This window comes from Cannabis sativa, chromosome 6 (genome assembly GCF_029168945.1).
Source record: "Cannabis sativa cultivar Pink pepper isolate KNU-18-1 chromosome 6, ASM2916894v1, whole genome shotgun sequence".
Taxonomy (NCBI): domain Eukaryota; kingdom Viridiplantae; phylum Streptophyta; class Magnoliopsida; order Rosales; family Cannabaceae; genus Cannabis; species Cannabis sativa.
Genome location: NC_083606.1, coordinates 11,497,143 through 11,510,066, shown reverse-complemented (window position 1 = coordinate 11,510,066; position 12,924 = coordinate 11,497,143). Strand labels below are relative to the sequence as shown.

Below are 12,924 nucleotides of genomic sequence, written 5' to 3'. Positions count from 1 at the left end.
CAGTAAACGCCTGTGTCCTCCTCGTAGTACTGTACCATCTGATTTTGAAGTTTGTACAAAATTCAAACCTATTGTGTGGACAAGGGAAGACATAGAGGAAAATAATGTTTATACAACTTCTTTTACTGGTACACATTCAGGGGAAATATATGTTGGCAAGCTGTATACAAATAAGACTGAATTGAAAAATGTGGTTGGAAGGTTTGCATTGAAAATGAATTTTGAGTTCATGGTGAAGAAGTCTGGGACCGATGTTTTTTATGCAACTTGCAGGGGTTCAGATTGCAAATGGAGAGTGAGGGGGAGGAAGAGGGCACGTTGTGACATGTTTGAGGTTACTGTATTCCACAACGAACACACATGTAGCCTGGATTCTAGACATGCTGATAACCGTCAAGCAAAGACCGTGGGTTGTTGGCCACCTCATTAAGAACAAGTTCAAATCGATGGAACTAAGTACAAAGCTAAAGACATACAAAGGGATATGTTTCGGGAGTATGGGATCAAGATGAGCTATGAGAAGGCTTGGAGGTGCCGAGAGAAGGGACTTATGTATTCGAGGGGTACGCCAAAGAGGCTTATAGTCGGTTACACGGTTACTTTTACGTGCTTTGGAACGAAGAATCCGAGTACTATTACGTACATTATCACAGAGGATAACGAGGTTCAAGTACCGTTTCGGTCACCGGCCGCTTGTAGGAGGGGATTTAAGTTTTGTCGTCCCGTGATTAGTATCGACGGCACGTTCTTGAAGACAAGGTTTGGGGGCACAATGCTAGTTCTTTGTAGCGTACGATGCAAATAACCAACTGTTTCCGATTGCCTTTGCAATTGTTGACAGCGAGAATCATGACTCTTGGAAGTATTTCTTGCAGAAGTTAAAGGAAGCGATTGGGGAGGTTGAAAACTTAGTGTTTGTATCGGATAGGCATCAAAGCATTGAACATGCTGTCGAGGTTATTTTCCCCGAAGCATGCCACTGTGCATGCTACAAACATATTTCTATGAATGTCACCCACAAGTTCAAGACTGATGTATGTAACACGCAAATATGGTTGGCCGCTTACGCATGGTCGAAGAGGGAATGTGATAGACATTTGCAGGTGCTCCGACAGATGGATCCTCCCATCGCTGCTTATGTTGACAATATAGGATTAGAAAAATGGGCTCGTCCTTATTGTCTAGGAGACAGTACAACATCATGACAAACAACGCCGAAAGCCTTAACAACGTGATCGAAGAATTCGGGCATATCCAATAACTACTCTAGTTGAGTTCATAAGGTTCACACTACAAAATTGGTTTGCTAACCGTCTGGAGAAGGCAAGTAAGTGTGTTACCCCTTTGGCAACTCATTTTGAGGAAGATTTGATAAAGCAACACGAGGATGGTAGACGTAGAAGTGTCCTACGTAACGGTGCACAATTGTTTAATGTTGGAAGAGGTGCTGACGGTTCTGACTTTGAAAAAGGCGGAGATGTGAACTTAGTTGAGAGAACTTGCACTTGCGGCATGTTCCAATTGTTGAAAATTCCTTGTCCCCATGCATGTGCTGCAGCGCTTACTCAGAATGTCAGTGTCTACGCTCTGTCATCCCCCTATTACACAAAGGAGACGTGGAAGAATACTTACGATGCAACAATTAATGTTGTGGGTGAGGAGGATGAATGGGTGCTTCCAGAACACATGCAGAACATGAGAATCGGTGTACCAGTGGAGAAGAAACCTGTAGGTCGTCCAAGAAAGAGCAATGCAGGAAGACTACGGACTAACCGATTTCCATCGAACGGTCAAAAAGTCAAGGAACCACGCAAATGTTCAAACTGTGGCGCATTGGGGCACAACAAAGCTACTTGCAAGGCCAGGGTTTGAGCAGCATTTTCGTTTTGAAATTGCATGCATTATTATTATTATGGTTTATGACATGTTACTTGTATTTTTTTATGTATGACTATGTTTTATGGACATTATTTTCTGTGTATGTGGTTGTTTACTCTCACTATCTCAGATTTTTGTATATAATTGTGTATTTCACGACATTTTGCGATATGTAGCGACACTTTCACGACATGTTTGGAAATTTATTTTATTCTGGAGAAGGTCCTAAAAATGCGACTTTCCACGACTACACTAGCGACATGTCGCGATATAGGAAGAACTTTTATCAATTATGGAAAAATTTTAAAACTGCGACATTCCACGATTACACTAGCGACATGGTGCGATGTAGGAAGAACTTTTATCAATTCTGGAAAAAATAAAAAATAGCGACGTTTCACGATTAAGTTAGCGACTTTTAGCGACATTAATGGAACTTTTATTTATTCAATGAAAAGTCGATATTTAGCGACGTTTAACGATTACATTTGCGACATGAAGCGACATGTAGCCTTGCAATATTTGCATAGAGATCCAGGCTTCACCTGTTTACCATTTAAATAACCTAACTTGCAGCGACGGCAGCCTTCGGGGAACCCTAGTGGTGGAGCCGGCCATACACCTGTTTTGTTAAATTTTTTTTCAAGTTTTAGAAACCTCCACTCGTTCATAAGCCGTTCATTTTCAAAACGATTCATGTCATCAAGCACTTTTTGCATTTGAGGCGTAATTTCCCCACAATCAGGCTCCTGCTTGATCTCTTCAGGAGTAAGAATCGGATATTTGCCCTTGTTCCTTCTAGTAGACATTGCTAAGAGAATTATCTTAAGAGGGAAAAAATTAAGAAAATATGTAACTTATGAGATAGACAATTGGCTTTTATAGAGAAAACTAGTAGTTGGGAAGGTGGGATAATAAATATAAAAATTGAATTACACAATTGTACACATGTTTGTCATGCACAAAGCAATCTGGGCAATTTTCGCGACATGTCGCGACACAGAGCGACATGTTATCGACATAGTCAAGTAGTTGGTTAGGCGGGATAATAAATGTCACATTAATTACCATTTAATGTGGGAACGTCTTTTGTACCGACGTTTCGCGACATACATGCGACATGTTAACGACAGCAACTGAAGAGTCAAAACATGATTGTACTATCGACATTTTTAGCGACATGTTCGCGATGCTTTAGCGATATGAAAACAAACACTCAGAAACTAAAAATTTTTGACATTCAACGACATGTTAACGATTTTGTAGCGACATGTAAGTAAAAGTTTTAAAATTGAACACTTTTCCATATATAAAAACTGTACAGTACTAAAAACAACTATCGTCTATAATACAAAAAAATTACAACCCTTTTAAATTATATTTCACCAAGTTAAGTTCTGATAAAACAAGTCTACACACCACCGATCTCTGAACATTCTCATGCTATCGTCTGTAATGTTGTCCAAGGACCGATTCAGCATGAGATGTTCGATGTACTCAAGTGCATACACCCCGCAATCACCACTGAAAAATTAACAACAAACACATTTAGAGAGTGAACTACATTTAAAGAGTAATGGCAAATTAAATAATAATATACTATATTAACAAATACCTTGTTTTACTTTGGGGAACCACCTCACTTGGCATGCGTCTAGCATGCATTGATTTGAGTTGGCTACTGTCCCCTAAGTCCACATTGAGAATGTTGTTGTTGACTTGATCATAATAGCCAGTAGACCTCAGCAGATGTGGAAACAACTCAGTCCAAGGTAGCATGATGGCATCAAACTGTGCGTCGGTGGTGCATGATAAATCATTATCGTACACCCGAATCTGCCACATATCAATATCTACCTCAACAGCAACCCAATGTTTTTGATGATCGAAGTACAGGACGAAGTATATGAAGTTCAAATCCTTCCAACATGGCATGTATCTGCTCTCCATACCCAGATAATACTGGTTCACCGCATCTGGCCATTCGAACGTACTTCTGTCACCAGTCTGGCAGCTCCAAATGCCCATGAGGAATTGTGGAAGTGTTGTGTCCAAAATCACACCTGGCTGAGGGTACAACTCTGGAAAATGATGGCGTCTCCTCCTCATCAAGTGTGATATGGCATCTATGTGCTGCATAAAAAAAAGAGAAGATTAATCAATGTCGTAAATAAAGTCGCGAAACGTCGCGAACAATGTCGCCAGAAAAATTTGCCTAATGTCGCGACAATGTCGTGACAATGTCGCGACATGTCGTTAAACAGAAGCAATAAAAAAGTACCCCATGTCGCGATAATGTCGTCACAATGTCGCGACATGTCGACAAATAAAACAGAAAGCAAAAAACATCAGTATCAGCAGCAATGTCGCGAAAATGTCGCGACAATGTCGCCAACACATCGACAATAACATATATGTTGCAAAATCAGAAAAAAAAAAACTAATTAATGATTAAATACTTACATCATCGTGAAGCCACTCCGACCTAAGAAATAAAACTGTGAAGAACTTCACATCGCCAACACCGGTGTGCACATTCCTAGGTCGAGCATTGGGAATGTCTCCAATCAACCACCTCTTGAACGTACGAAGCAATCTACGGTCTGCTGGTCTCTCCGGGTCTACGTTCTCCGGAAGAACTCGCCTCTTTTTCTTTTCCGCTGTGTAGTCGTTCAAGTACTTTGGCGGCTTCCTCTTCCTCACAAATGGCACATTTTCTGGGGGTCCAGGTAGAAGTAGGACTTCGTCCTGTGATTGTGTATCCCCAATGGCCGTGATAATTGCTTCCAATGGAGTTGACGGTGCCTCGTTATCATCTGCTTCCCAATCTTCTGGGAAGACATCTTCGTTATCACTCGCCGGTTCTTCCTCATTTTGCGGTGCAGGTGTGGGCTCTCCAGGTGTGGCCGCTCCTTTTACCATAGCCATCAACTCGTCCATCTTAGCCAGTAGAGTCTCCTTCAGATCTTTCTGACTATCTGTGAAGGACCGCCTCATGCTGAGATAGCTATTTACTAACCCCGTCTGTGCCAACATGACGGCTTCCTGCTGGGACTCAAGCTTCTCCAGCCGGGCCTCAATACTATCCAACCTCTTTACAAGGTCAGTGTCCACAGTTGTACTGGTTGGAGCAGAAGGACCTGCTGAAGTAGATGGCTCGTGTACTTCAGGTGCCGGTGGTGGTGGAACTAAATTTGCCTTTGTGACGGCCTCGTTGATGGTCTTCGCTTGAGTTTCAAACACGGACTCCTGTGTACCATAAACGTCTACCGTTTGTTCTACGTCCATCTCAAAGCAAAGAGGGGCTTTACCCTCATTAATACTCTTAAAGTATGCCTCTTCACTGGGCCGGGGAAACAAGCACTTCTTCACCACCAACTGAAACAAAAAAGGAACACAGAAGTCAAATATTATGATAATTGTAAACATACAGCACAATGTCGCTACATGTCGCTAACATGTCGCGACATATGTCGCGATAAGCGATGTGGCAATTTCTTTTTGCGATATCGCATAATGTCGCTAACACATCGCGAACAATGTCGCGAATGTTCATTTTCAATAAATTTAAATAAAATACTGAACAGTTAAGAAACATACCCGACTGTTGAATAACAGTGCAATGTCTGTTGCCTTCACATCTTGTTTCCGTTGGCCCTCCGGTGTTTTCCAGCTCAACATTCTGGGGAACTTGGTCCCGTTGCAGTGGGCATACTTCTTCCCCAACTTCTCAATTGCTTCGTATGCCCAGTACTGAAAGGCAGGCACATAGCCACTAACAGTGTACTTTGCCTCCTGAGCAATCTTCTTCCCCTTCTTCTTGTCAACATTATCCTTGTAATGTTGCATATTCTTTCCTAATGTCTCCATCAGCTTACGGAAAGCGCGCTCGCCCCACGGATACTTAAAGAAGAATTCGAGATCGTTAACAAACTTCAACATCTCAGGCCAAACTTGGACATTGCCCTCCTTTGATACTAATACACCTTCAATGAAAGCGATCAGTCCAAGCTTGTAGGCATCATCTTTATCTTCGCACCTCTCAAGTTGGAGCATAAGGGAGTCCAACTGAACAGAACTCTTCCCTTCAAAATAAGTCCGAACTAGATGGTCGTTGGACTTGGCGTGTATTTCCTCGTCTGTAGGGGCACTACCCATAGGTAAGCCAGTAATGAGTCCAAACTCTATCCGTCCGAATCTCATGTCATTTCTCCCTACATGAAACCAAACCTCATCCTCCTTCTCTGTGTCCACTTTCATTTTTCTTAAGAGGAGGCTGTGGACCAACGCGCCGGAAAAAGTCAACTCTCCAGCTTCCCAAAAGTGTCCGAAAGGACTAGCCTTCACTGTCTCAACCAAATCCATCTCAGTAAACTTGGCCTTGATATATCTGAACCTATCTGTACCCCGATAGGTAAGACGTCCCGTGAAATGAGAGGAAATTGGAAGTTTAAGTTCAGGTGCCATCTGCAAAATTGTCAACAAATTTGTTAGAAGTATGTCGTTAAAGATGTCGCACTATGTCGCTAATTATCGTGAAACATAATACAGGTTACTGCTAATCATATCGCTAACTATGTCGCTATTATGTCGCTACCATATCGCTAACAACAAACAAGACGATAAAAACACATGAATCCTAGGTACGACTGTCATATATCGCTAACCAAATCGCGAACATGTCGCCAAACACATACAAGTCGATAAAATCATGAAACCTACACACTCAACACTATATATCACGAAGTAGCTCGCTAATGTATCGCTAAAATGTCGATAAACAAACGGTTTCTTATAAATTTTGAACTTTCCCAAGACGATGTCGCGCTATGTCGTGAACATAGTCGCGACACGTCGCAAATTGTGCAAAAACCAGAACACAGATCGGCATCAATGAAATTCAAACGAAATCAAAAAATTTTCAAAATAAAGTAAATACATTTCTTTAAAATGAAGCACAAACAAATAAAAACTAATCAAAACAATAAAAAAGTTTAGACAAATACCTTTTTTACTGTTTCGGATCTGGGTTTTGTGTAGGGGTGTAACGAGTTTGGGGTTTCACGATATCGTCTCTAATGGTCTGGTGCTCGTCTCTCTGTGTTTCACGATATGTTACAGGCTTCCACGATTTGGTCTTCAAAGTTTTCGCGATGTCGTCTGGAGGTGGTGGATTTCGCGATTTCGTCTGGAGGTGGTGGTTTTGTTGGGGTCGGGTGGGGTTTCGTAGCAGGCTTGGTGGGTTGTCGTTGGTGGTCCGGTGACTTGAGGTGGTGGTCCGGTTAGGGGAGGGTGGGTGTCGTTTGGGTTGCGTGAGAACGAGAGACAGAGAGAGAGAGAGAGAAAAGAGAGAGTTAGAGAGAGAGTGGTAATTTGAAATGGGGAGGGTATTATTGGGATTAATCTTAATTGGAGGTTATTTTTTGAACTATTTTTTGGCTAGCATATTAAAACAACACATGCTATTTTTAAGCATGTATTGTCAAATTTCCCTTTGAATATTGCTTAATTTGAGATATTTTGACATATAATTATGGTAATTATTATTTAACCAAATCTATTTTAAAATTGGTTTATTTTATTAAATTATAAGATCTGAAAGTGATATTGGAGATTCTTTCCTTTTAAATCATTGATCTTATTAGATATTTAATTTTATTTGATTCAAATAAACCTAGATATTTTAAAATTAGTTTCCTTTATTTGGTTAGTTTAAGAATAATAATTTAATTATATTAATATCTTGATTCACATCTGTTACATGGACAATGTTTGTTTATTTATATTGTTTATTCAAAACTTTTTAACAAACCTATTATTTATCTGATCTAAATTGCTATGATTAACTTGTTGACAGATCATGATCCAATGATCTGATTTTAATCATAGTCCAATTGACGATAGATCTTATAAATAATTTGTAACAGGTAAATTTTGTACTTCTTTCATCTGTGTAAACCTAGTAACATGATAAGGTCCATCCAAATCATTTGACCTGTGTGAGCCTATATGTTTGCTTTTGGGCTTAGATGCATATAGGAAGCCCATTTAAGTTTTTACTAAGTAAATGGACTAGGTTGCTAAAATAAATTTTGACATAAGGAAATTTATTTAGGCCCAATTAGATTTGGGCTTATTCAATGAATAACAATTGTTTATTTTAAGGTTAAATTCCTCTCTTTTGGGCCTTGTGTGAGAGTTGGGGGCCATAGAAGTGGGTACGACATACTGAACCCAGCTCCCCCTCACATGAACTACCCCAATTGTGAAGGCCCATTTGCCTTATTTAAATAATTGTATTAGGTTAATTATATTAGTCTAACCTAATTAAAATTGAATTAGCAACATAATTAACTTTTAAAATATATGAAATTTATTTTTCATTGTAATATTTTAAAGTTAATTTTAGAAAAACACTTAGTCAATGATATATTCAAGATAGTTATTTCTAGTACTAGTTATTATTTCTAATATTAAATAGGAAAATATCATAGATTGTGAAATTAATTGTTTCCTAATTAATTTTGGTACAATCTAAGTTTAGAATATTTTCCTAGTATTAAACTAGAATTAATAATTAAGTTTCCTCTTTACTTAATTATTTATTTCTTGAATTTAATACATTTAATTAAATTGAAAATTTCAATATCTAAGTTGATTTTCATCATGATACTTTGATATTGTTATTTTCATGTTATTTAATTAAAGTTGAAAAATTATTTTAAGTTTGGAATCTTATTTCAGAATAACTTAAGTTTGAATAATTTTCAGAATATATTTTATTTTATTTTATTAATCATTTCCCAAAATTTCGAAATTACATTTCTTTAATGTAGAAATTTCGAATTTTACTTGAAAAATAGATTAAAGTTGAAAATTATTTATTTAATTTTGGACCAACTTAAATCAGTGACTTTTTCATTTGATGGTTAATTAAAATAAATGAACTAAAATATATAATAATTAGAAATTGGATTAATTAGTCTATGAAAGTCTAGATAGATATTATCTGTTTTGCTTGAAGTATTTTTCTAGTGATATTTAATTAAATAGAAAATTAATATTTAAGTTGATTTTTTAATCATGATACTTAAATATTTGAAATTTTTCTAAGATATTTAATTAAATAGGAAAATTATATTTTTTGTTGAAAATTAATTTTTATTAATTAATTTTGGGCCAACATAAAATTAGAGTAATTTTCCAGGATTTATTTTATTTTATTTTAAAGCATTTTCGAAAATGCAATATATATTTATAGAAAATTAAATTTGAGTTGTAAATTAATTCAAATTAATTTTGAAACAACTTAAATTGAATAATTTTCTAAATATTTATGGAAATTATTACTAAGATGGAAATAATTCACGTTATTTTCGTATCCATCTAAGTATAATTTATAAATATTAAATTAAAATTTATATTTGGAATTTTTCATTCTAAATTGGAAATTTTAATTAAATAAATATATATTTAAAATAAATGAATTAAAATAAATATTAGAAGAAAATACAACCTTCATTAAATAATGAGCTTTATTATAAGGATATTCGATCTCCATTGTTGGTTTTACATAGCTATTGTTTTAGTGAGTAATCCTCCCTAATGGAGGAACGTTCATTAGCAAGTTAGCACCGTTTAATCTCGAAAGATAAGTAATCTTGTAAGTTTTTTATATAGTTTATGCTCACCCTAATGGTGGCGACTGTATAAGACTTGCAAGAATATGAAACAATGGTGGAAGCTCATAAGATAGAATAGCCTTGACTCTCGCCTAAACGGGACAACGCGGATTTCAATCTTGATCGAATAAAAGGTTGCTAGAATGTTGATCATTTTAGATGAGCTGACAACTCTATTCAATGAATGGTAGCTTTGACTCTCGCCTAAACGGGACACTGATATCAGTTTGTTGAAAACCTTGGAAATTATTTAGGATTGTATGTTTTAGTATTTTCACTTGTCATTCCTACTTGCTATGTGCTTCATAATTTCTGAATTGTGTATGAATTTGTATTGAACCATGTTATTTTCTGTTATTAAATTGTAGTTTAATTTCGAATCTTCATTGTTGGTCTAACTTGATTTGTTTTTCTAATGAGATAAATCCCTAATGGATTTTCACCATTAGACTAACATAGTAGTGTTAGATCTCGAAAGATAAATATTGTAAATGCAACATCTAGTTGTTCATCAATTGAGGACACCCTAGACTAGTATTTTACAATATGAAACAAGAAGATTGTATAAATAAGATTACTTTGACTCTCGCTAATCGGAGCATCGTTGGATTCTTATTTAAAACGAAATTATCCTAATTCCTCTTAGCTTATTCATTTCGAATTAGCTTAATGACATATCATTGGATGAATGGTCTATAAATCATATAAAGTCATATTTTCTCTTAAGAAATTAGATGACGCATATGATTATATTCCCGGAATTCTATCCCTAAATGATATAAATCCTCAATCTTAGATATCTCCTACTTGTATAGGCAAATCATAGAGTTAGATTAGTAGTGGTGGTCCAAGAAAGAGTTACTAATTATACAGTTACACTTTCACAAGTGTTTCATAACCATTTTCTATCAATGGATTTAAACTGTATGAGTTTAGTATTCTGTGACCAGAATCCGCTTGCACTATTCTAAGAACTCTTTGATGTAACTAAACTTAAGTCATCAAAAGATACAACCACATATTTTATAAATCTAAGGCATTTGTATCTTGTTCATAGTGGTTTTGACAAGATCATTCTCTGCAAAGAGTTAATATGCCTATATCCACTGAAAGTAATTTCATCTCATTCGCAGATGGATGTACATTCAGGGGTGGATATGAGTTTTCGTTGTATTCTTAAAACGATCACTCTAGATTTTACCTTATGCAAAAGAAATTTGAAATGTTTGAAAAATTTCATGAATTTCCAGCAATGGTGAAGGTAAGTGGTTAAAGATCTTGCGAACTGATAGGTGTGGAGAAAAAGTTAGTAGATATGCAGTTCAAAGATCATTAATTTGATTTTGAATTATATCCAAACTTACCTCCCCAGAAATTCGAGTTGCATATTGATGATTAGTTACTAGTCGTTGCCTAAATCCTTATATGGTAATTTAATTTCAGAATGATGCAATGGTTGTATACTTTATGTAAATCATTACTAGATTCATGGATGACCTAATCGAAATCTTAAGAAAAGCTAGAACTGCTAACCTTGGTTTGCATGTTTGTTAGCTATTCTAAGTGATTAGGGGTGGAGCATCCCTTAGTCATTAGATAAGAAAGTGTTTGTTTAAACAAATACCACCTTTTCTAAGAAAATGACTAAGTCTGAAAGTAAAGTAGCAAATAAAGGAGATATTTTTTCTTGATTCCATAAGTGTTCTATCATCTTATTTTACAAGATGATGTTGTCTTAACACAACTGAAGAGGTCTATACCATTTAGTTTTCTTTGACATAGTTCACGGTACCTTGTTGTAATGGGAGAGTTTCTAGGAACTCACTCTTCTCATGACTTGGAAGACACTAGTGATTAAAATCCATTGTGAGTTTAAACAAGTAATGGATTGTCAAGATAAGAAACTAAGAAGAAAGCCAAGAGAACTATGGTTTGATCCATTCACATGGAGTAACCTAAAGTTTTCTGTTACAAGGACATGAAAGGAAATTTTTGTTCATAAGTCTATTCAATGGACTTAACAAAACTTCCTGTTCCTAGTATAATAGGTTTGAGTTTATCTAAACCTATGGCTTGTGGTATACCTGGTAATTACTTACTCTAATGCAAGCAACTTACTTTAGTAAGATGCTAGAGCATTTTTCTTTTCAATGGAAATCTATAGAAGCTTCACAACTTCTTAGACATAGATTTTATTTATCTAAGGAAAAGTCTCAACTATTCCAGAGAAGATAAAGCCATGAAAGAATTTCTTAAATCAACAGTGAGAGGTCTCAGATATACTTTAGTATGCCTTAGACCAGACACCTGCTGTTGAGTGGGAGTAATGAGTAGGTATCAGATTAATCCAGGAGAGGAACATTGGAAAACAATCAAGTAAATCTTAAGATTAAGAAGAGGAACTATATGTTAGTCAATAAGGGTGGTTTTGAAACTCTTAGACTACACCACATCAGATTTCGAGACTTTCCTGTGTGCTAGAAAGTCTGCTGATGAGATGGTGATTACTTTGGGGGTGGAGTAGTGATTTTGGAGAAGTGTAAAAACCTATCTGAAATCTCTTGGTCTACCAGAAAGAGACTGAATGTTAAAAGTTGCAGGAAAGATACTTTTTCAGTCTAAGGAAAGTTCTATACATTTGTGGCAGTGTTCCAACTTGCCTTAACTACTAGGGTTACTTCCTGTATAACAAAAGAGTAGTTGCCCAAAAGTATAGAATCCAGTATCCCAAAAGAGTAGACATATAGAGAGGAATTTCACATTATCAAGGATTTTGTGATTAAGGAAGAGTAATGGTGGAGAAGAGGTTGTGTTTAATTCAACCTGTCAGATCCCATTACGAGGAGTTTACTACTATTACACTTGATTGGTATATCAAGGTGTTAATGATTATTTGAAATGCACTTTTTGTTTTATATTAGTGCAAGTGGGAGTTTGTTGGGTTTTATGCCCTAAATAAAACTCATTTCATATAATCAGATTTACTTATTAATAAAGATCAGAAATAACATTTTATGTTGCATGGTTCACATGATTTATTTCATGATTATATGTGTATATAATGTATGAATTCTTTTTAAGTCCAGAACATATGAGTTGGTTAAAGATTATAGTGTTGTCAGCACAGTGGAATATAATCTTTATTATATGTTCAAAAGTAGATTCCCTGATTTGTCAGAACACTGGATTTAGACTGACATGGTATAATCAGCGATAGGTATTCTTACACCTTGGAAAAGTGTTATGTCCTTTCCAGGACATTGGCAAAGTTTACCAGTATCGGATGCATGGAGTATGCATTGGAATGGACCGATATTGAACTTTGAATTAGATTTTGAAACTTACCGTAAATATCTATTCAATT

At 36.1% G+C, this 12,924-nt stretch overlaps 2 protein-coding genes across 2 annotated transcripts; one reads left to right on the top strand and one right to left on the bottom strand.

Moving 5' to 3' along the window:
- The first annotated feature begins 508 nt into the window (after positions 1–508).
- Positions 509–1,872, top strand: LOC133039151 (uncharacterized). The gene is made up of 3 exons (XM_061117979.1): positions 509–759; positions 842–1,191; positions 1,367–1,872. Exons 1-3 carry the CDS (start codon positions 509–511, stop codon positions 1,870–1,872), a joined length of 1,107 nt encoding a protein of 368 aa, XP_060973962.1.
- A 1,388-nt stretch (positions 1,873–3,260) lies between these two features.
- On the bottom strand, positions 3,261–6,345 carry LOC133039150 (uncharacterized). The gene is made up of 4 exons (XM_061117978.1): positions 5,479–6,345; positions 4,342–5,256; positions 3,494–4,011; positions 3,261–3,402 (listed from the first exon to the last, which is right to left on the bottom strand). Exons 1-4 carry the CDS (start codon positions 6,343–6,345, stop codon positions 3,261–3,263), a joined length of 2,442 nt encoding a protein of 813 aa, XP_060973961.1.
- Positions 6,346–12,924: the final 6,579 nt, after the last annotated feature.

Bases quoted from the DNA above. Each gene is read 5' to 3' on its own strand.
- LOC133039151 (XM_061117979.1), top strand. From the start codon at position 509: ATGAGCTATGAGAAGGCTTGGAGGTGCCGAGAGAAGGGACTTATGTAT. The intron at 760-841 runs GTTTGGGGGCAC...AATTGTTGACAG, and splicing joins GGCACGTTCTTGAAGACAAG to CGAGAATCATGACTCTTGGA. The intron at 1,192-1,366 runs GTACAACATCAT...ATTTTGAGGAAG, and splicing joins TCCTTATTGTCTAGGAGACA to ATTTGATAAAGCAACACGAG.
- LOC133039150 (XM_061117978.1), bottom strand. From the start codon at position 6,345: ATGGCACCTGAACTTAAACTTCCAATTTCCTCTCATTTCACGGGACGT. The intron at 4,012-4,341 runs GTAAGTATTTAA...TTTTTTATGCAG, and splicing joins CGGAGTGGCTTCACGATGAT to CACATAGATGCCATATCACA. The intron at 3,403-3,493 runs GTATTTGTTAAT...TTAATTTTTCAG, and splicing joins GTTCCCCAAAGTAAAACAAG to TGGTGATTGCGGGGTGTATG.